We start from the raw sequence: 22,987 nt of genomic DNA, 5'->3' as shown, positions 1-22,987 counted from the left end.
TAAGTCAGATCATTGGCAGAGGTAATTTTACACCAATGAGGACATATTTATGAATAAAGACATTGATTTTAGCTAACAAAATACATAAAAAAACCCACAGTGTACCTTTAAAGCGTTATAAGCCATGAACCATGCCACCCAGAGGTAAATCAACATTACAAACTTTAATTTGAAGCAAAAAAAGTATTTGAAAATCAGACAAAAACACAAACAAGACTTTGTACTTACTTAACTTAACGACTTTAGTGATAGAAAGAACCACAGTCCCATGAAGCTTTGTGATATATACAGTAAATATAGTTACATTTATTGCAAAATATGCATATATATGCAAATATGTAAGTATTTTGAGAGCGTATATGGAGACCGTCTCGATTACGTCATTTGCGTTGCTTCGTGGGAGTGGGCAGAGCTAAAGAGCTTGTATGATGCTTTTTGCAGGGTTTCGACTCTCTGATTGGTAGAATTAACAGAATTTTATAATTATAATATTCTTATAATAATAATAAATAAATAAAACGTTAACCACAAAAACTACTGTGAAGCCCCTCCTTCTGAAAAGCAAAGTATGTTCTGATTGGTCGGCTGAACTAGTAGTGTGTTGTGATTGGTCAGCCACTTCGAACGTGTTTCGAAAATGTCATATCCCTTACCATAACCGCAAGTTTCAAGACACTAACCAGACCTCGTCCCTTTCTTTTGAGTATGCCTTCGGCAGGAATTATTTAGAGAATAAATTCCTTTGGATTGGACTTTGTGCTTTGCAAATTTGCAGACCTTTTTCACGCTCAAACAGCAACATTACACACTAAAGAAAGTTGAAAAGCATAATAGGTCCTCTTTTTATTGCATGTGTGTGTTCATTGAAGCTCATGTAATGATTTTCCTCCTGCTGATATTCTCTTTGAGAGGGAAGAAGCTTTAATCTGCGGAAGATCACAGATCAAATTCAGCTTTGCTCAGATGGTCTTGAGCACACCAGAGATTCTCAGAGATGCTTTCAAACCTCATGATTTATATCTGAGAACTCCAGCAGTACAGAATTTCAAATGCCTTGAATGATATACATCTTGAGAGCTCTTTTGATAGAAAATATCACCACATATTGGCTTCTGTATAGAAATTATTGCATGCGCTCTTGCAATTTTGCAATAATGGTGTCTGGAAGTACCTATTCGTGTCCTTCTTTCCTTTCAAATGTCAGATAATGCACTAGTCTCACATAATGGACAGATGTTTGTGAGAGTCAATTATTACAAGTTTGGCTGTACTCAAGGCAAATCAGTCCTTCCCTTTCAGACTTTCTTCTACAGTAATAACAGCACTAAATAAATAAATAAATAAAATCACTTTTTCTTAATACTATTCTAATCACCACAAGCCCCTAAAATCGAGTCCTATTTTCTAGGAATCGCGGTCTGTTTAGGATTATGAATGTTGAATCATTTTCTGTAAATATATTTTATGTCATGTAGTTAGTATTCTAAACCACTACTTTTATACTAACTAGAAAATAGAAAAAGAAGGGGGACAGTGGAAATACCCTTGTTTTCCTAGGTATGAACCATGGCAGTGTCATGATTTTTGGAAATTATAATTTGTTGGTACTTCTTTAAAGTATCTTAGAGTACTGTGGAAATCCCATGATATCATACAGCATAGGCTATATCAAAGTACCATAGTATTAAATAAAACACCAAGGTGATAGAGATTTTTTTACGCAGCTTGTTTTTCTAATATTTACCAAGCCTGCCAGTGTTAGTGAAGGACACTATACGCTCAAGTTGGTGTGCAAATGTATTTGACTGTTGTGTTAAAGGGATAGTCATCATTTACTCACCTTCATGTTGTTCCAAACCTGTATGAGTATCTTTCTTCTGTTGAATGCAAAATAAGGTATTTTAAAGAATGTTGGTAACCAGAAGGTTGACGGCACCCATTGACTTCCATAGTATTTGTTTTTCTTATGGAAATCAATGGGTGCCGTCAATTAACTGTCTGGTTACCAACATTCTTTAAAATATCTTATTTTGTGTTCAACCAAAGAAATAAACTCATACAGGTTTGAAACAACTTGAGGATGAGTAAGAAATTACACAATTTTCATTTTGGGTGAACTATCCCAAGGGTCAAGCCCTTCCATTTGTGTGGATGGTTCAGAGGAGGGTAATTTTGTGTTTAATTATTTGAGCTCAAGTCTAATTATTTGATATTAACGTTATTCTGGGATTATGGCTCCCTGGTGGAGGCTTAACTTCTGAGGGCATTTGTTGTTGGTTGAGGCTATTTAGTCTACTCTGGATATTTAAGACCATGCTGGACTCTCAGATCAATTAAGAAACATCTGTTCTATTCCCCCTGTTTGACATTATTTACATGTAATTCTGAACCAAGTCCCAGAGGTCATGTAAGTAGAGCTAAAATGTTCATGATTCCATGTAGTCTAATGCTTTAGTATGTTTTATACCTGATAAATCTGTTGTGGATGAACTACATCCTCTTTCCTTCAGTCCCTGTCCCACTTATACACTCCAAATTTCTCACTCAATGTGTCTAGCCAGTAACTAATCTAATTTTGGAGCTAAAGTCTCCTGTCTGAGCAGCCTTTAAGAGGTTGTGTTTCAGATCCAATGCACTCTTAGCCAGAATGATTATTTTTAAATGTGCTATGCATTTGTACATCATCAGCTTTCATGATCTTAAAACTTTTTTTTATCTAAATGCCCAGATGCTTGAAATTAATTTTTTCAAATGTGTTTGTACACTATTGTTTAAAAGTTTGGTGTCAGCAAGATTTTTTCTGTTGAGTAAAGAAGTAGCTTATCTTATGCTCATCAAGGCAGCATTTATTTGATCACAAATACAGTAAAAGCAGTAATATCATGAAATAATATTACAATTTGATATCTGGTTCCTATTTTAATATATTTTTTTAAATGTATTGTATTCCTGTGATGGCAAAGCAAAATTTTCAGCACCATTACATTATATCCAGTCTTTAGTGTCACATGATTCTTCCGGAATCATTCTAATATGATGATTTGCTCCTCAAGAAACATTTTTACTATTATCAATGTTAAAAATTGTTATGCTGCACAATATTTTTGTGTAAAACGGTGATACAAGTTTAAAAGAACAGTATTTATTTTAAATGGAAATCTGTCTTTACTTAACAATTTAATGCATCCTTACTGAATAAAACTATTATTCATCTTACTAACTCCAAACTTTTAATGGACTTATATGTATTTATTATTAATTGAAAACCATTTTTTTTTTATTTTTTTTTTTTTTTATGGAATTTGCTGGTGAAGGAAAAGCAACCAACAAATATAAAAGTTTCTGTTTTTCACCTGCAGGCAGAGGCATATTTCAGCAGGGCGTCTGAGTTAGAGAAATATGTGAGAGAGAAGAGAAAAAGGTGCTTTTAACATTCATCTCAGCGCTATATGAACACGCTCGCTATTCACAGTGTTTCCATGGCAACCCTGACAGTGCATGTTGTCTCAGACAAACAGAATGCTTGACATTTTGACTCTAGCCTCTGAACCAGCTTCCATTTAGGACAACGAAACAAAGTGTAAGGGCATATGTGTTCATTAGTCTTTAGATTTGGGAACTGTTCTTTGAAGGCAAATCCTACTGGACTGCTGAAGTATATTTACTTTGATGAGAAAGTATTTTATCTTGTGCTATACTTAGTTTAAGACCCTGTGCCTTTGCTCTTTCATAGATCTCTGTTGTTCTTTTCAAGGGCACATTTCTATTCATTTTTAAAGTAGTTCATCCAATCAGAGTTCTAAGTCGAAGATACGTGCCATAATAAGCAATTATGCAAGACTCCAGCTGTTTCCACTCATCAACATAAAAGTTGTGAACCATAAAACAGTTCCGCGAATTGTAATGTACCAAAAAAATAACAATTTCGACACTCTAGTCTAGCCAATTTTGATCGTGTACGTTAAATATTAGCGTCAGTCACAGCTGTGCTCATGTGGCGCAATCTCCTCCCCTCCGCGGATTCCCGCAGAATCAGTCAGGTATCGCTATTAGCAAGATGGCGCTGTGTCTTTCAGCACTGAACAGCTCCCACCAGGCTTATTAACAAACAGCTCAATTGGACCCAAAACATTCGAAGGAAACGAATGCCCGAATTTGTCTCGGGTTTTCTTCTCCAGTCGGACACATAAAGGAATGCTCCACAACCACAGGGCGCGCGCGCGCGTTGTTTGGTGCAGAGAAGCAGAAGAAGCAACCGCAGAGACCCTCTCCTTGAAAATGACCAGAGAAGATTCAAATGAACACGGCAATGGCTTGCGATGAAAGACATCTATAATGGACTGCATACCCAGTGGATTTGTCCGGCTATTCCCCTATTCTAGCTCTATAACATGGAGGAGCGAGGGAATGACCTGTTCGACCAGAAAATAAACTCTTTATTTTAACATCAGAGACATCGTTGCTGGACTTGCACGTTATCTTCAGCATGTTAGGCACTGTAACACTGCTGATCATGTCTGCGTCGTTTTTCAACCCTAGTTTTGCGCTGAGCTCTCATTTTGACTCAGGTAGGCTTTTTTTTTATGTTTGTTGCATTAATGTAACTACGTTTTGTACTTCTAGCCTACCACATTGCATTCTGTAAAACCCGTTTCTGTGGAGATGCGCAAAATGCTCGTCTCAGCAGCTTATGAAGGGCTGCTAGAATGAGATCTTCTAAAAGAAGCGTTTTGAATGAATGTTCATTGCAGTTGTACACTGAAAACTCGTAATCTGAGAATGTCATTGATTTTGAATGATCGTATTGTATACTAAGTTGTATACTTATTTCAGAGAATAAGCCATATAGGCGAAGGCAAACAAAATTACTCAATTTGTCTCCCAGCACGTCCACTGATTCACATGCCAGAGGTGGAGGTGTAAGACTGGGAGATTGATGCACAGGTAGCCAATTCTGATTGAACAAGCAGGGCACTATCAACCTCAAGGAAGGTGTGTGTGTGTGTGTGTGTGTGTGTGTGTGTGTGTGTATGTGTTTGTTTGTGTGTGTGTGTAGTGTGAGTGAAATTAAGAATATGATGACTGATAATGGGGAAGAGTAATCTTTGTGTCATGACAAGGTCAGATAATGGAATTGATGGGTTGTTTTAGACAAGTAGCCTACACACTGATATAGAATCATATTTAAAATTACACTTACATACAATTAAAGATGTGCATGAAGCATCTCTGCAGGACACTGGTCAGCTTTTTCTGTAGCAGTTGCAGCACACTTTCAGAAACCCTCCCCCTTCCCCATGCAGCTCCACATGTATATATATCTGCTATGGGTTATTCATAATATATATTACAGCAGCATGTCTTACTTGCACACAGCAGCGGTCGTTCATACTGTATATTGGCAGTAGCAAGTACTAGCTCTGCAGCAGCAGCAATAATCAACAGCAGCAGCAGATCTATTACACCAAGACCAAACATATTAACATTGTCCAATTTCCATTACCATGCCAAACACTCTGTTATTTTTTTTATTTACACACTTTAGTTGCTTCAGATGAGAAAGTTAATATTAAGTTATTGCTTAATTGTAATGTAAAAATATACAGTGCAGATATACAGTGCAGATGAGGGTAAATGCTAATCATCCTTAAGTGTCCCGCTTTAACAATTACGCACTTTACTTGTTTTCACACTGCTTTTTTAATTGAAATAAAATACATAATAATAATATCTGTAAATAAATTCTTAGCTGGCACTCAATGAAGCTCCTCTACAAACCCTGATGTTGTCCCAAACCTTTATTTATTTGATTTATTTATAAAGAATCTTTGGAAAAAGATGTTGTCCATGAAACAAAAAAAGCATCATATGAGAGGTGCATTATAATCCAAGTCTCCTGAAACCATTCAATAGTTTTGTGAGAAACAAACCAAAAAAAATAAATAATAATTTGCTGGAAAATCTTGCCCTCCATTTGCTGTCAAATCAATTACTGTCTGTAGAGGCATAGGATAAGGTTGGACATCAATGTTGTTCGGTCCCGAGACATTTCATGTCATTGACGTCCAATCTGACGCATCTAAAGGCACCATATTTGTTCTCCACACAAAGCTATTTCTTTGCATTTCACTGGATTAAAAAACAACAGCATATGGGTTTGGAACAACATGAGGTCATGTAAATGATGCAATTTTGGGGTGAGCTACCTCTTTAAAGCCTCCCTATTGTGTGAAAATGAGCCATCATGTGGGTTGTTGCCAATGGTGAATGGTATTCCCTCCCTTCTATATTAGGACTAGGCTTGTTGCCTCCTCACATGGTTCCTATGGTTACCAAAATGGTCTGCAGATCCGGAGTGATTCCATTTCTCTTTTTTTTTTTTTTTTTACAGTACCTTTTATGAGATGTGCTATTCTTAACTCTATCAAACCCCTTTTCCAGTATCCTTCAAAGTCTCCATATTAACTTTCACAAATTGGAATTTACATGTTTTACAATTTTACATTTTCAATTTGGAGTCGCAGACCTCTTCCCCTCCTCCGCATTTAATTATGTCCGTCAATGGTGATGAAGAAGGGGGACAAGCTCTATCTGTCAAAGTGATGAATGGAAGCAGGACTCATTCTGGAGAGGCTAGGAATGATTAGAGGGAGATAAAGGAAAAAAAATCTGCTCTCGTAGTCCTGCTTATTTTAGACCAGGGTACTGATTCAAATTGATTCATTCGTATTGAATCTTTGCGACATACCGTACTTGTAGACTATCTGTCTTTACAATAAATGTAATGCTTTTTTGTGTTAAGCCTCTGGTGCTCCTCACGTAGCGGTCAAAAAATGAATCGTTATGATCCATTTATTACCTGTTAATCATTTTTTGAATATAGACCTGAACATTTTATTTCCGTAACTTAAACATTATAAATCTTGAATGATTTGGATCACAGACTAAAGTTTGGTCTATTTTTGGTCTATTTTTAAAGAAGAAACTTGGCAGATTATTGCTGAATTGAAAGTTTAAAAAGTGAAACTAAAAGAGTCATAGAAGGTTAAGTTTATTAGTATGAAAATTTCATAAAAATTTATATTTTCCAAAAGAAGTCTTACTCTAAAACTGTTGGAAAATCAAAGCCACAATTTTTAAAAAGTGACCTTTCGGTAAGATTTAGTTTGGGCGCAGTACCAAACATTTCCACTAGATGAAATTAGCTTCCCATTCGTTTCCAATGTGAACAGTACAAATGTGACTTTTTTCAGGACCACTTAACCTTTTTGAATCATGTACAGGATATATTTTTTGTGTTCACATAGCAAGTGCCAAATAATAAATAAATAAAAACATAAAAAAATATATAAAAAATGACCGAAAAGGGAGTTAAAAATGTATATGCTGTCACACTGCAGTCTGAAATTTAAGGACAAAATCTGGGAAGAAGTCTTCTTTCACCCCATCATTGGCATTTTAGGTGTTTTACTAGAAGGTGAATGACTCACAATGACTAAGTAAGTCACCAGTTTTGACCATGAATCATGATGATGCAGCGCCGAGCATCATTACTGCTAGATCTTCTTAATGGATTCTAAAATAAGTGGCTGTTAAGAATGCTACCATGATTTAAAAAATAAAACAGCATGGCTTTAGTTGGACAGTTGTTCCTGAGAGTATGTTGAGATTTACTACGACTTATCAGTAATATAAAAACTGAAACGATGGAGAGGCTTGGCTATTGTAATGATGACATCATCTTTCTGGAAGCAGTGTTTGTTGGGTAATTGCTGGTGGTGTTGGCGGCCATCCCATGCCAGCCTCCAGAGCTCATGTTTCCTGACCGCCAGACAATCAGACTGTCCTGTAGCACTGGGCTCTTCCTGAAAGACCTATTGCTGTTTATTCCCTGCCAGTGTTTATTTCCCTGACCAGAGACAGAAGGATCGGTAAGAAAACGTTACAATGGATTATAGTAGATTATATGCAAGTTGATATGTGCTAGTGGAGAAAAGGTGAAATTTGACATTGACCATAATGAGATTTTGTGAACATCGACAAATTCCTCAAACCGTCCGAAAGAGTGTTTAGAATGTGGCTGAGATTGAGAAGAGAGGCTTATTTGTGCTCAATTGTGTTTATGAAAGACGTAGCTGATACAGGATGCTCAAGTGATGGTGAAATGGCTTCGGGTGTAATGTAAACAAGTTGGGATAGGTCAGTGGGTGGTGCGTGGCGCTTTGCTTTACTGTAAATGCAGCTTTGATTTATTTCAGGTTTACTTAATTATTTGGTACAGAATGTTCTTGAAAGAAGTCTCTTATGCCGTACAAGACTGCATTTATTTGATCAAGAATACGGTAAAAAATATTTTTACAATTAAAAATAACTTTTGTCTCATTTAATATGTCTTAACATGTAATTTATTCTTGTGATGGCAAAGCTGAATTTCCAGCATCATTACTCCAGTCTTCAGTGTCACATGATTTTAATATGCTGATTTGCTGCTTAAGAAACATTTCTTATTATTATCAGTGTTGAAAACAGTTCTGCTGCTTACTATTTGTGTGGAAACATTATTTTTTTAAAGGATTCTTTGACTAAAAAGTTCAAAAGAACAGCATTTATTTGAAAATGTATTTAAAATCAATTTAATGCATTCTTGCTGAATAAAATTCGGCAAATTCCCCTCAGGTGTTCAGAATTCAGGTCTGGGCTTTGTGCAGAAGTGCGTTGTGTTGCTGAAACACAAGATGTATGCCTAATTTTTCTCAAAATGTTGGTTTAAGGATATTGCTTGGCTGTTTGCTTGATTTTATGTACCTGTTAGTTATGCATGTAGCTGAAAAAGCCAAAGCTGTTAATTATAAGGGGGTGTCCACATGCTTTACCAAGCTTTCATTTGCTCTCATCAGTTCTATTTTAAATAAAGCTCTCCACACCTACTCGTTGGCTCCAAGCTCAGTCATTTGTTCCTTCAGGTTCAGTTACAAACAAGCTCTCATGATGGTTGCTAATGGCCTGTGGCAATGCTGCAGAACTACTTTGAGCATGTGAACTCGTGTGTCTGCGTGTGTTTTTGGAGTGAGGAAATAGGAGTATTTCGGAGTGCAGGAGATGGTGGAAGATAATCGATCCTGATTGAAAGCAAGAGACTAGAGCAGTTAGAAAAGGGCTGCCCCCCTCCCTCCCCCCGAAAAATGGCACTCATTAATAGATGTCACTCCTGCATGATGGAGTCTGAATGATACTATTTTCTTGCTTTTTATTTTGAACTCTTTGATTAAGAATCATCATAATTGATATGATTGCACCCAACAGTTGACAGTCTATGCCAGTCCAGTGCAACACAATATTTCAAATGGTAATTAAAAATAAGAGGTATATGTTTGCTTTGACTCGGACTCAATGAAGAGTTTTCTAATCTTTGCGTGTGTGTGTGTGTGTGTGTGTGTGTTGCCTGTAAATTTGAATGCTTTTCCTGCACTATCAAACTATATTATCAAATCTTTGAGAAAACAAGGCCAAATGTAAGACTATTTCAGGGACCTGCAATAGTGCCCTGAGTGGAGCTATTCAGTGTAAGAGAAAAGGAGGATGGTGACCTAGAACAGCACTGAAGTACCCAAGTTTTTTTTATTTTATTTTTTTATGAGATGCAGTATAATCATAGCAGGAAAAAAAACGATATAATTAATATATACACAAATAAATAAATAACTACTGTATGTATGTGCAGGCGGCGTCCCACTAAACAATTTTGAGTGCCATTTTTATGCACAGAACCAAGCGGCAACATTCTGATTTGAAAAATGAAGCCTACCCGGAAGTGCGAAAAACTGCAATACATCGAAAATCCGCTAGGGCGAGGTCCCAAAAGGGAGCAAATGTCCATAGCCCCCATGTTAAAATGTCCGTTTTCACAGCATAAATTCATGTTTTTACAGGTTGGTCCCATGGACTTTTATTGTATTTTTCGATAGGTTCCGAGTGCCTGAGGGCTGTGAATTTTTTTCTAATTCGTTAGTTTAGATCGTATTTAGATATAAAATGTATGACAATAAGGGCGTGGTTAACTTTGATTGACAGCTTGATTGACAGCTGACAAGGCAGCGCCACGGAGAATGACAACATAAGAAGCGCCATTTTTTAATACAGTTGACATATAATACTACTGTTTCTGTATCATGAAATGTAGTTTTAAGAGTTTTTCAGGCGAGAATGTAGTTGTTTAAAGCTCAAATCTGTGGTTTATTTATAAAGATTTATGAAAATTGTATCCAGTTGTGAGATCCAGCGATGACCGGGCGCTCGGCGTTCATGTACCCCGCCTGGAAAAGCCTTTCCTCGGCTAGTCGTTCTGACGTTTGCCGCTGACTCTGACGTCTCTGTAGTGGTTAAACATGAGATATAATTTGTCTTGTGTATATCTAACGGGCGATTTTTGGTCTTGTAAATCTATCATTTGTTCCCTGGCCAATCGGTTTGGCTGAGGGGAAGTTTCATAAGTTTATAAGCTATTTAACTTTACCATTGTATGGCTAGACTAGATCGAGCGCTGACTTTGTATGTTTGACAGAATTGTTTGCTTTATTTGTATAGCTTCTTGTACCTTTTACTTATACTTTTATAATAGCTAATATTGATAAAAACTGAAATTTAACAAAAAGAGACTGGGTTGAGTTTTGTCATTTTAAATTTTAATACAACGAATATGATCTGTAATGTTGTTTACTGCAACATATGTTGTTTAGTACAAATGCACATATTGCCTGGACCATAATGTTTAATTATGTCTAATATTTTTATATTATATTTAAAACGAAAAGAGGCAGGTTTGTGTTTTATATTTTGTTAGTTTTTTTATAAATAGGCAAACGTTATGTGCAGTGAATATAATCAATACGCGTTGCCTGAACCACATTTGTGTGGCTATAATGTTTAAGATTTCTTTAAATGAAAACGAAAAGAGTTAGTATGGTGTTTTATAACATATTTCGTTGCCTAAATATACACAGAGATAACCGAAGTAGCAGAGCGAGCGAGTGACGCGCGCTGCGTCAGAAGGTGGGCGGGGTTAGGATTTCCCAAGATTTTCCAAGATGGCGCCGCCCATACCCCCCATAAACGGCTTCAAACCCGTTCTTCAGAAAGTCTATGGGTGACGTCACAGACGCTTTGTCCATATTTTTTACAGTCTATGCACAGAACATTAAGAGGGCTTTGCAAATCCCTTATGTATTTAAGGGATTATTTCTGTTATCTATGTTTAAGGCAGATAATGCTACAACTTATATACTTCAGTGATGAAACTGGCAGCTGTTTTGCAAACATATTAAACGAATCCCTCTAGATGGGTCATGACCCCCTGTAACCACCTCCTGACATCACAGCAGTAAAGGGCTGATGGCCCTCAGTGTCTGGTTGAGAGAAGTTGCTCGCCGTCACACTCACTGCAGGCTGCAGTGACCCAGAAAATACAGATGGATTGCACAGCAAAATCACTCGCTCAATAGAACAAAATGCTGAAAGGGCATACTGTTGAGATGAGGCATTTGACTGTAGGAGTAGCATGTAAAAAATGACATTGTGTACAAATGAAATGATTTGTACATAAAGAAAGGCCTTGTTTTAAATCTTGGTACCGTGGTGCTCTGTATGTAGCAGACTTTTAATGCCCTTTACTTCTGTATCAGCACCATGGAGAGCTCTGGGGAGAAAAACAAAGGCCATTACGTTGCTCCCATTTCATGTTGAAGTGCAGCAAGGCTAATATGCAAACTCAGTATAAAATCCATTACGATCCTTCGCTCTCTCTCCTTTTGCTGGCCTTCTCAAAGGATCTTGTAGAATACAGACAGATATTGAATAAGATACAGGAAAACCCTTACTGCATAATCTGCTCATTGGTTCTTACGCCATTACAGAGAGCCCCATTCGAACCGCTGCAGTCAATTGAGCTGAGAATTCTGTCAATGAAGACAGTGCTCCTGACTGCGCTGGCTTCTATCAAGAGGGTGGGGGACCTGCAAGCATTTTCGGTCAACGAATCGTGCCTGTAATTCGGACCGGCCAACTCTCACGTTATCCTAAGACCCCAGCCTGGATACCTGCCCAAGGTTCCCACCACTCCTTTCAGGGACCAGGTGGTGAAACAGACGGAGGCAGACCCAGCCCTAGCTTTGCTCTGTTCTGTCCGCGCTTTACGCCTGTACATGGACCGAACGCAGAGCTTCAGGACCTCAGACCAGCTCTTTGTCTGTTATGGAGGCCAGCAGAAGGGAAAGGCATGCTTTCCCAGTGTTATCCAATAATCTCATTGTATGGGTCATGCGGATCAACTTTCTCCGGGCGTAAAGCCCTGTCCCATCTTCTGCCCCAGTAGGTGCGGGGGGGTCAGGTGGCTTACGTGGAGCGCTGCAAGGGGCAGCAATAGTGGCGCTTTGGTAGGGATCCCAGTTCGTCAGATCATGTCTGACGTAACGTCAAACGTGACTGACTGATATGGAATGTCTTGGTTACACATGTAACCCTCATTTTCTGAAGGAGGGAAGGGAGATGTTACGTCCCGTCGCCACAGGGTCACATCTTATGACATCACATCCTCTTTTTGGATTTGTTTAGATGTCTTTGGTCCATGTTGTGTTCATATTTCAGTCAAACTGCACCATTCTGTTCGTTTGGAAGAGGAGGTTTACACTTATGAATCACACTAACAGGGCAATCGCACCAGAGATCATTTTAATCAAACCACACCTGTGAAATCACCCTTAAACCACTTACTTTTTCTGCTTGGTAATTTTATATTACAACAATTTATCAAACATATCTAATGCTTAAAAAATGTGTCTACTAACTGCCATTTTACATCCTGGAAGCCAGTGTAATGTGCTGCATGCGATTAATGTGTGTCAGTGTATTTGTAATGAAAGCACATGTAAGTGTCCATTAGTATTGCTCTGTCTCACAGCATTTGTGTGTGTGATGGAGTGTAAGACAGAAGCGTCGCTGATGAGTTTACACAGCAGATGCTTTTTGATCTATTTCCATAGCAACTTGTGACACAGATGTCGCACCATACCATAATTTCGGTCTCATCAATCTAACTCTGATTGGCTTAGCCAGGAGCATTCATTCACCGGATGCTGAATCACCTCTGTCACCCTGGGCAATTTATGATCTTTAGTTTATGAGGAGGTCAAGTGAGGATGTTGGTGCTGGTAGCTACTTAAAGTAGCCATATATTATACACTTCCTTGAAGTTTTATTTCTTCCTTGAAGTCAAGGGTCAGGTATAAGTGGTCAAGGATACCTATACCAGTTGAATTTAGTTTTACACAGACATGTTTCCACCGCCATATGTTCCAGTATAATCTAAATCAGATAAACCCACCGCAAATGGCAGTGTCTTTTCCTTTCTAATAGGCATTTTTAGTCAACAATTTGGCTGCATGAGATATATTGTCCCTTTAAAGATAAGAGATGTGTATCTGTATATCTGTGCATGAGAGAGGTAGAAAAAAAAACGAAGAGAGCAGGAATGTACATGGCAATCATGAGATTCCTTCATCTTTCCAGTTTTTCCTGATGATTCAAAAATTATTTTATGAAATATTCAGTCCATCAGTTCACATAAAGACACACAGATTTGCCTTATACTACCCTGGAGGCAAAAAGGCTTCCAACAAACTAATTTCTTCAATAGCACCCAAAGTACAGAAATGAAAATAAACAGAATGTAGACTTTTGTACAAAAACAAAGTTGAGTTCTATATACTTGGAATAATTTAAATAATTTTGTTAGGATTATCCCACAAATGTGTGCATGTGTATATATACAGTGGGATCCAATATATATATATATGTGTGTGTGTGTGTGTGTGTGTGTGTGTGTGTGTGTGTGTGTGTGTGTGTGTGTGTGTGTGTGTGTGTGTGTGTGTGTGTAATAAAAAAGACAATCTTAGATTACACTGAAAATCAAATAAAAAAAATTTTTGTTTACATTTAAAGCTGGAAATAAGTTTTAGGATTTTGAACATTTAAACACTAATTAAGAGATTATGATATTAATTTAATTATCCAATTAAACGTTTATTGTTAAACTTGTTGTTAAACATTAAACATTCTTAAAGTGCCCCTATTATGCTATATTAAAGGTTCATAATTGTTTTGGAGGTCTCCTACAGTTTTCTGATAATATACATTACTGCATCTCCTCTTCAATCAACTTCGTTTAATCAAGGATCCTTCTTTCCGAGAGCCTACTCTGCTCTGATTGGTCAGATGGCCCAGTCTGTTGTGATTGGTCTACCGCTTACCAGGTGTGTCGTAAACAAATTCCCGATTTCCGGATCTGAATCATCTCTGGAGGCTCCCTCAGCACTTGATACACAGTGATAAGAACAGTAATGATGGCGTCTGTTCTACCATATTAATTTGAGCATGAGTCCTCATCCTTTGGAAGTGCATGCAAAGTGGATTTGCTTTCGCCACGCATATCAACAACACAAACCAAAAACTTCCAGGCCAAAAACTACAGTGTTTGAGGGGAAAAGAAGATGTTGTTTGCTGGTAGTTAATGAAGACCATAGGCGAGCATTATGCCAATTTGTAACGAACATTTCTGGCAGTTCAGAATCTAATCTTTTTTTTGGGACACAATAACTATTGTGGACTTTGATCTTTGAAACCTTGCAGACCTTTTACATTTACAAACAGCTATTACTACAGCATAATAGGGCACTTTAAAGGAGAAAAAATAGAAGCCGTTTTACTGGTGGTCTCAGATTTAGTCTGCACTGTTTGTGTAGCACATGTTCTGGTAAACTGAAGGAATAGTTACGTAAAGCTGCTGTACCAATCACCCAGGCTGGAAGATTCCAGATCTGTTTTTACTGTTGCTAGACCCAAACCTGCTATTTATGGATAATTGAGCCCTGACCTTCAAAGCCCACATCATATGATATGCATTGAAATTAATGAAACATATGTAGCCTCCCTGTCTCCATGGCAACCCCTCTTCAGCATCCATTGCACAGTGTGAGCACACTTAAGCTTTCGGTTCTCAGTGTGTAATCACACCGTGGCCATCTATAACCACGGCAACAGCAGGAAAACCAATAGAGGCTTTCAAGGAATTAGAGGCACTGCCTGAATTCTGTTCGTTTAGATCCATTATTCAGAGAAGGGAAAATCCTCATTTTGCTTGAATTGAATTGTTATTCTCCGCCTGATAGTTCAAATACCTTTCATGCTGTAGTTGCCATTCTAATATTATCGTTTGGTGTACTTGTGCTGGCTGATTAGTGTGTTGATTAGTGAAAGCTATTATTGGACATTTCTGCTTTGTGGTTTGTTTGGTCCTTGGTAATTGTCAATTTAGAATCTTATAAGGTTTCTTGCACCAAAAACATGCACTTTGACTATTTTTCGCCTTCTTCCTGAATTTACATTTATTCAATTATCCTTTTCCTGACCATTTGCTTTCAGACTACTATATGTAAAGGGCCTCTTTGCACTTTCTGAAGCTTTTTGTATAGTTTTTACTGTTCCATTCTTTAATAACAGCTTCTTTGCAAAGCCTGAAAAAACGATCTGCATTGAAATGTGGTCTTATTGTGAAAAATGAATGGGTGCACGTTATTAATGGGTGCTCAACTTTTAAATATTTGTCTGCTGTAGCAGTTATGCGCTTTCAGAAACCCTCCACCTTCCCCAGCTCCACCTGTATAGATCTGATACGGGTTATTTATTCATCTATGCTATATTTTACAGCAGCAGCATGTCTTACTTGCTCACAGTAAGGGTTGAACGACTTCAGATTTTTTGAAGTCGACTGTTATGACATCAAAGTCGAGTCGACGTTGACTAGTCACTCACGTCATTCATAAAAACACAAGAGATGGGACTGCTTTGCAACATGCCCCAATTTGCAATTTATTAGCAGAAAATGATACAGATGCTGACAGACAGTTCATAATATGTTGCAACTTAACGGTAACAATGCAACAATAACTCCCGTTTTAGTGCAAACATTTTTTAGTGATGCATTATGTTGGCATCACAATGCCATTTATGCAAGATGGGCTGTAAGTAAGCCTACTCACTGTCACAGTCCTGCTCATTCACAGTTTTTACTTTTCGATCATGGTTTGCATGTTTAGTGAAGTTTCTAATTGACCGTTCGCAAAGACCCTCACCCTTTAGTTACTGTTGCTATGTCCGACACAGTGAAATATACATCGCGGAGCAGAGAGGACACTGACAACGTGCTGACAGACAGGACAGAGCAGGTTACTTTTAATATGTAAACAAAGTCTCAACTTTCATATTTGGTCAGTTTATAAAGAAATTTAAACAATAAATACCGTTTTGTGGCTCTTTAATGTGTTGTGGCAGATCGCTGTAGAGCCTCTTAAAGCTGCTCGTGAACCGATCATCTCTTCCTTCTAGTTAATTTATAGCATCAAATAAACATGAATATACATAAGAAGGAATGTTGTTTTAACTGCAGAAAGACGTCAGTACACTCCGTTATTCAAGTTCAAATCCTCCAACGTTAATCTACTAACTCTCCTGACTGCTTTGTCGGACAGAAATGGCGGATTCGGCGGATTATAATTGGTCAGATCGCCTGTCAATCAAACTCCCTGCGAAGGGTAAATTTACTGCTGTCGAGATGACTTGCATTCCTCACTTAACATTAGCGGATGCCTTTTCAGATGAGTGTGCATTGCACTTGTACTTTTGTTGTACTTCAGGACAGACTTACTTTCCAAGTGACATTTTTACAAGCTTCATCTTTAGTGAAGTATTTCCACACACTTGATGGTGACAATCATAGTGTCACATGATCAACGCGACTAGTCGACGTCAAGCTTAAAGCGTCACGGCATTGCATTAAGGTCGACTAGTCGACTAATCGACTAGTCGGTACAACCCCTAGCTCACAGCAGCGTGTCGTGTGTGTATTGACAGTCGCAAGTCCCGTACTAGCTCTGCAGAAGCAGCAATAATCAACAGCAGCAGCAGCAGATCTATTACACCAAGACCAAACATATTAACATTGTCATTTCCATTGCCATGCCAAACACTTCGAGAGTTGTCATGACAGAAATGTATGTGGTTAATTTCCCAAGAGATATTGATGCATTGCAATTTATTAGAAATCTGTAACTAACTTTTAGTCAGACACAAATAACTCTTAGCCTGTGTTTATAATACAAATATTTGAATAAGAGAAATGGTTAGAGGCTGAAAACAGAGATAGTAGATCTGCATACATTCCAGCTCCTAATATGAAGAAAACCAGGGAAAAGATTCAATTAAACTCTAACACAGAGTCAAATATTCTTTGTCCTCATTTTATTCTGTAGTACATTGTCTTTTTTTTATATATTCCTTCATCATTCTTTTATCAAGCTGCCTGATGCTGCAGCAGCTCTCGGGAACCTTGTTACACAGCACCATTATCTCCTACTTCACTCATGTGTGTGTTTAAAATTTAATGTCATGTTCTCGTTCTCAGAGTTTGAGTATTGTCTCCGGATATGAGCATCCTGACCTAAACCAGATAGGAGTGCGTGGAAAGACATCAAAAACAGGCCTAGCAACATTTGTTTTTAGTGCAAGTTACGTAACTTGAGAGGCACGTAACCATGCGGAGATCTGCATCTCTGAGAGGAGATGATGTGGTGGGTGTCTAGCAGAACAGAAATAAGGCATTTAGATTCCAGGGCCCAGCAGCTGGTTCCCACTACAGAGACGGAGAAGATCAGAGGGAGAGAGTGTCAATGCTGAATGACAGTGAGGTTGATGGATGAGAGATAAAACTTGGACTCTGGTGAGCAGCCTACATATGCAGCATTTTAAGTAACTCCTGACACGAGGACTGTTCCAGAAGTTAGGCAGTATTTTTTTCCTTACAAGATATCTTTTGGTCAAATTCTAAGGCAGTATTGCGTGTATCCTTCATGATGGAGGCAATCCCATCATGTACTGGAAAAATCTATCCAATAGAACAGACAAGTGAGAGAAATGTTGATTATAAATATTCTTGAGTTGTTACCATGTCCTGTGCAGCTGTGAAGTGAATTTTTTAAAGACAATATATATTTATTTTTTTAAACAAAGCCTCTTTTGTTTACCAAGGCTGCACTTACTTGATCAAAAATACATCAAAAACTGTTATGTTGTAAAATATTATAAAAATTCTAAATAACTAATTTTATTATTTTAATATAGTCATTTAAAATGTAATATATTCTTGTGATGACAAAGCTGAATTTCCAGCATCATTACTCCAGTCTTCATTGTCACAGGATCCTTCAGAAATCATTCTAATGTGCTTATTTGGGGCTCAAAAACATTTGCTATTATTATTGCTTGGTTTTTTTGTGGAAACCATAATACATTTTCTTCAGGATTCTTTAATGAATAGAAAGTCAAAAAAAATAAAAAAAAGCAATTATTTGAAATAGAAATATTTTGTAACATTATACATTTCTTTACATTTATATATACATTTTGATCAATTTCTTTTTTTACACACAAAAAATATATATTTTACCCAATATTTGTATTTTTGTAATATTTGTAAGTCGAGTTTCCTGCAGTTTTTTTTGTATTTAATTTTTTTTATGTTTATGTTGTTTCTGTATACGTAGAATGTTCCAAATCAGTCACTCATTGCAGTTGAGATGCTCTCTTAGCAGGTAACTGCGTTTAAAGACTAGTTTAAAGACAGCTCACTAGATTTTGGAACAAATCAATGAAGTGACTGGAGGAGGAAAAGACAGAGCAAGGTGATTGATCCATACGTTAGGTTTATCTATTGATTTTGCATTTCTCTATCCATCACTCACTCTTTTAGTGGTCGTACGTACGATGTGTCCTCGCTGCAGGTGAGCTTAGAGAACACACAGAGATGCTTTTCCTGTCACAAGCATTATGTAGACCCGCTGACTTAAGGGGGGGTTATTGATTAGACAGGCTTCTTACTGTGCACGTAGGAATGCAGTATTCATGCGTGTGCGTTTTCATTGAGCACACATTCCTGTGCTATGACTGAACAGGAAGTCCAAGTCATCTTTTTCACCATCATACCCTGTATATCAATATTCTGAAGCTGTAAGAAACATTTTGAGATAATAGAAAGTTCTAAAAAGTCTGTTAAAATGCTAATACTGTTAAAAGTGTTTGAGGGAGGAGGCTTGATAGGTCTCTGCCCCATAGTCTGCCCCAATCACTGAGCGTCTGATGCAAAATTGCATACAAAACTGGCAGAACTAGCAGAAAACGGCGATTGCAATCTGATTGGCTGGCGCTGAGCAACTTCTGGGAGTCGGGTGCAGAATTCCGCCTAGAAACAAGGTTTATGCAATGAGCACCTTTGAGGAACAACAAATCACTGGATTAGATAAAGTTTACCTGGGTAGTGGCATCAAATTTGAAAGATACTGACTTTTATTTGAGGCACCTCTTTGTTTTCTGAGTATGTCTGTAAAATAATCGGTACTTGTCACTTGCGGATGGGCATAAATTCTGTTTTCAAAGTCTGACTAGATAATTTCTTCTGTTTTCTCTTCAGTCATTCTTGGCATGGTTCTGTTGGTTTCCAACTGTTCCAACTAAATGAACAGCATTTGATAGATCAGACAGGTCCATGAATCATGTATCATAGAGATATACTACATAAAGATTTGATTTGCCTTGCCAATGTTTCCTTGTTTGCTCAGGAATTATATCGCTAGTCTTATTTGAAGAGAAAGATCTGGATTGAGGGAGAATAATGGGTCCATATGATCCATATAAACCATCCCGTAATTCAAATCTTTGATATTAGTTTGCCTTTCTGAGCCCTAATCAATAGTTTCTTGGATCCAGGTCAATTCAGGATGTGCCGTAGCTTTTCAAAGAACACATACTTTAAATGAGGCCTATAAAAAGTAAACATTAGGCATGGAAGAGTCTCAAGTCATAATGAGAAAGTTAAGAAAAGGAGATTCAGCTCAAAGAGCACAGTGGGAAAAACTTGATGTATCTTTCCAGCATGCAGATGGCAAAGTGCCAACTACTGAAATAAATGAACTGTATTTTTAAAGTAGGTTTAAAAGGATCAAGGGAATGGGAAGGATGGACTGGCGGGTTCATTGAGTTGTTGATTTAGCATAACATAAGCACCAGTAAACCCCAAAAGTGTTTCTGACAAATACACACACACTTCTCTGCTGTGTATCCGGCCTTCCTGCACAGTAGTGCTGAAATAAGCAAATCTGTGTACCTGCTGTAAAAATGTCACACTAGCTAGTGGTGACTGTACAAAAAGAAGGCCATAAGTATTTGGGTCAGAGTCTCTGCAAAGTAGGATAAATGACTTTGACTTGCTATTCTCTATCATAAATGAATATTCAATCTGTTTTATTTGTGTATTGGTTTAGAATGCCTCTGATTTTCTCTGATACTTGTAAACCTGGAAAACAAATGGGTAACATGTATCATCATTTATCTTTAGCTATTTAGTCACAGTATGGCAGATTTCTTTGTTGAAATGAAAGCAAACTCAAGCACCGGTATGGCTGTAAGTTAGATGTAGATTTATATTAATGAACTGTATTTGAAAAAAATTATTATAATAATTTGGTCATAGTTGAATTTTTTTTGTCGTACAAGTTTGTAATCTTCTAAAAAAGGAATCATGAAATCTTTTGCATTTTTTAATGGACTTAAAGGTAAAAGATTGATCCTATTGCTGATTGAGAGGGAGTTCAAGTCCAAGTGAACCGGAAGTTGCAACCGACTTTACTTCAGTGTCGTGACGTATTTCCAAGTGAAATGTAATATTGAATTGAGGGCAGGGTTTTTACTTTCATGCACCTCCTCTCCATCCCTCGCTCAGCAGACTGACTGGTTGGAGTGGAGTGGTTAAGTATATTCAACCCAAGCTATCAAAATGAAGTAATCAGAAAAGGAACGCCATTTAATATTCAGCAAATATTCAGATTTTGATTAAAGATTACCACGACAAAAAAATAAATAAAATAATTCTGTGTATTAACTTGCACGGATTAAGTGTTCTCCACAAGACTAGCTATGTGCTAACAAAGTAAGTAGGGGCAATTTTGATTTCATGATGACATTTTGATTTCATGCTTTAAGCATGCAGGTGTACATTACAATTTCAAAGCGGTGGTGAAGTAAGGTATCTAAAGGATTGACTTTCAATTACACTACTGAAGGTTTTTTCATTGAAGGTGGCATATTTCACTGGAAGTTAAATAATCCCCACGTTTGTGAGCCCAGCACGGTTCCAAGAACTTAACTTATTGTACCAAGAAGCTACACAGATGCTAACAGCCATGATTAAGTGTGCATGCGTGTGTGTGTGTGTGTGTGTGTGTGTGTGTGTGTGTGTGTGTGTGTGTGTGTGTGTGTGTGTGTGTGTGTGTGTGTGTGTGTGTGTGTGAGTGATTTAATAGATCCATGCAGCTTCTTAAAAACAGAAACTTGAATAATTCCCTCGTTAAAACCTTATTTGAAACGTAGTTGTTAAAGATAATAGAAAACTGGAAATTTTGTCTTTGCTTGTCCAAGATAGCATGTCAGCAGACTCAGCTCAGTGTTAAACTCAGAAATGTATGCAAATATTATGCAAAAGAATGTATGAATTCATGCATATACACTATGTTTGCTTGTATTTCACTCTTCACTGCAGTGAATGACACATATTTGCCTATAAAGAAAGAGTCAGCATAAAATCAGCTTATTTGTACACCGCTTTTATATATAAAATCCTTTGACTACACGGCATACAATGAGACATGCACATGGTGATCTACCATTATAACATGGAACATTCACAAACATTAACATTTTCATCTTAGGTAGGGATGCATTATATATATATGCACCATACCTCTGCAAACGATCTGCTTGGGGCGTCACAAATATGGCCGCCGATTTTAAACTGAATCTCCATCCCCGATGGAGCCAGTTTGTTTGCTCTGATGTGTTGATGTCTCTAGGGTGCTGTGTTTCTCATGTCCTCAGGCTGTATTTGGGGTCAGTCTGGCAGAGTGAGCAGCTCTTTGGCCATATGTGCATTATGTCTATGTCCATTTTCAGTTTGTCTGTCATGGGCCGTGGTCCAGCTCCACCTCTCCACCCCTCCACCCATCCCCTGATTCGCCTTCTGTTCTTACATTCTGTCTCTTCATCAATATTAGGCTTCAGCTTATTAGATTAAACATTTGATCATGTTTGAACAGACTGTCTCGCTCTCTTTTCTCTGAGCATGTTTGGCATTCAGCTTCTACTATCCCTCAGTTTTAATCTTTCATCTCTCGCTTTTTGTCTGCTTTCGTGCTGACTGCGCAAAGCTGTTGGAGATAGTCGAGTGAGGGATGTGAGTAATGCCAGCACATTAAAACTACCTGAGTAGCAGCGTAAGGATAAGTATGTGTCATCTAGAGAGTTCTCTCAGCACAATGTTTAAGCTGATGTACTTTCTTTACAGCATTTTCTATCTCACTATTGTTCCTGCAATAGATTTGAATTGCTTCCTTTAGCTCAGTGGTTCCCAATCCTGGTCCTGGGCTGTGTCCAAAATCGCCCCCATACCCTCATTCACTATTCCCTACAATAGTTCACTAATATAGTTTACTTGAGGGAATGAATGAAAACGAGTTAGCGAATTCATACACTGAGTGCGCTGTTCGGTTGGGATTGAATGAGTGCACTCGATGATTGCCACTATGGTTTCGGACACTACTACAAATGGCTGTCCCCTCAAATAATGCTCTATTTAAGGGTGTAGGTGGGGGGTGATTTCGGACACAGCTCCTCCCCGACTGTAAACGGCAACTCTCGCCGATCGATCGGTTACACCCAACCGCAGCGGAAGCCGAACGCACCTAGTGAATTGAATCATTCATTCAAACCAATATTTTTAAATAATTCATTCAGATTCATTAAACGTTTTAAATAGAGTGCAGCAATTATCATTTTG

The 22,987-nt window shown here is 37.8% G+C and overlaps 1 protein-coding gene across 1 annotated transcript in view; it reads left to right on the top strand.

The window, feature by feature from the left end:
* The first annotated feature begins 4,050 nt into the window (after positions 1–4,050).
* aatkb (apoptosis-associated tyrosine kinase b) overlaps positions 4,051–22,987 on the top strand; it is a 52,966-nt gene continuing 34,029 nt past the window's right edge. The window contains exon 1 of the mRNA XM_082151607.1: positions 4,051–4,568. Coding sequence (XP_082007733.1) covers positions 4,487–4,568 — 82 coding nt within the window. The 5' untranslated portion in view covers positions 4,051–4,486. The remainder of the gene's footprint in view (positions 4,569–22,987) is intronic.

Source organism: Leuciscus leuciscus, assembly GCF_965113295.1.
Source record: "Leuciscus leuciscus genome assembly, chromosome: 21".
Classification (NCBI taxonomy): domain Eukaryota; kingdom Metazoa; phylum Chordata; class Actinopteri; order Cypriniformes; family Leuciscidae; genus Leuciscus; species Leuciscus leuciscus.
This window is presented reverse-complemented; position numbering and strand designations above follow the sequence as displayed.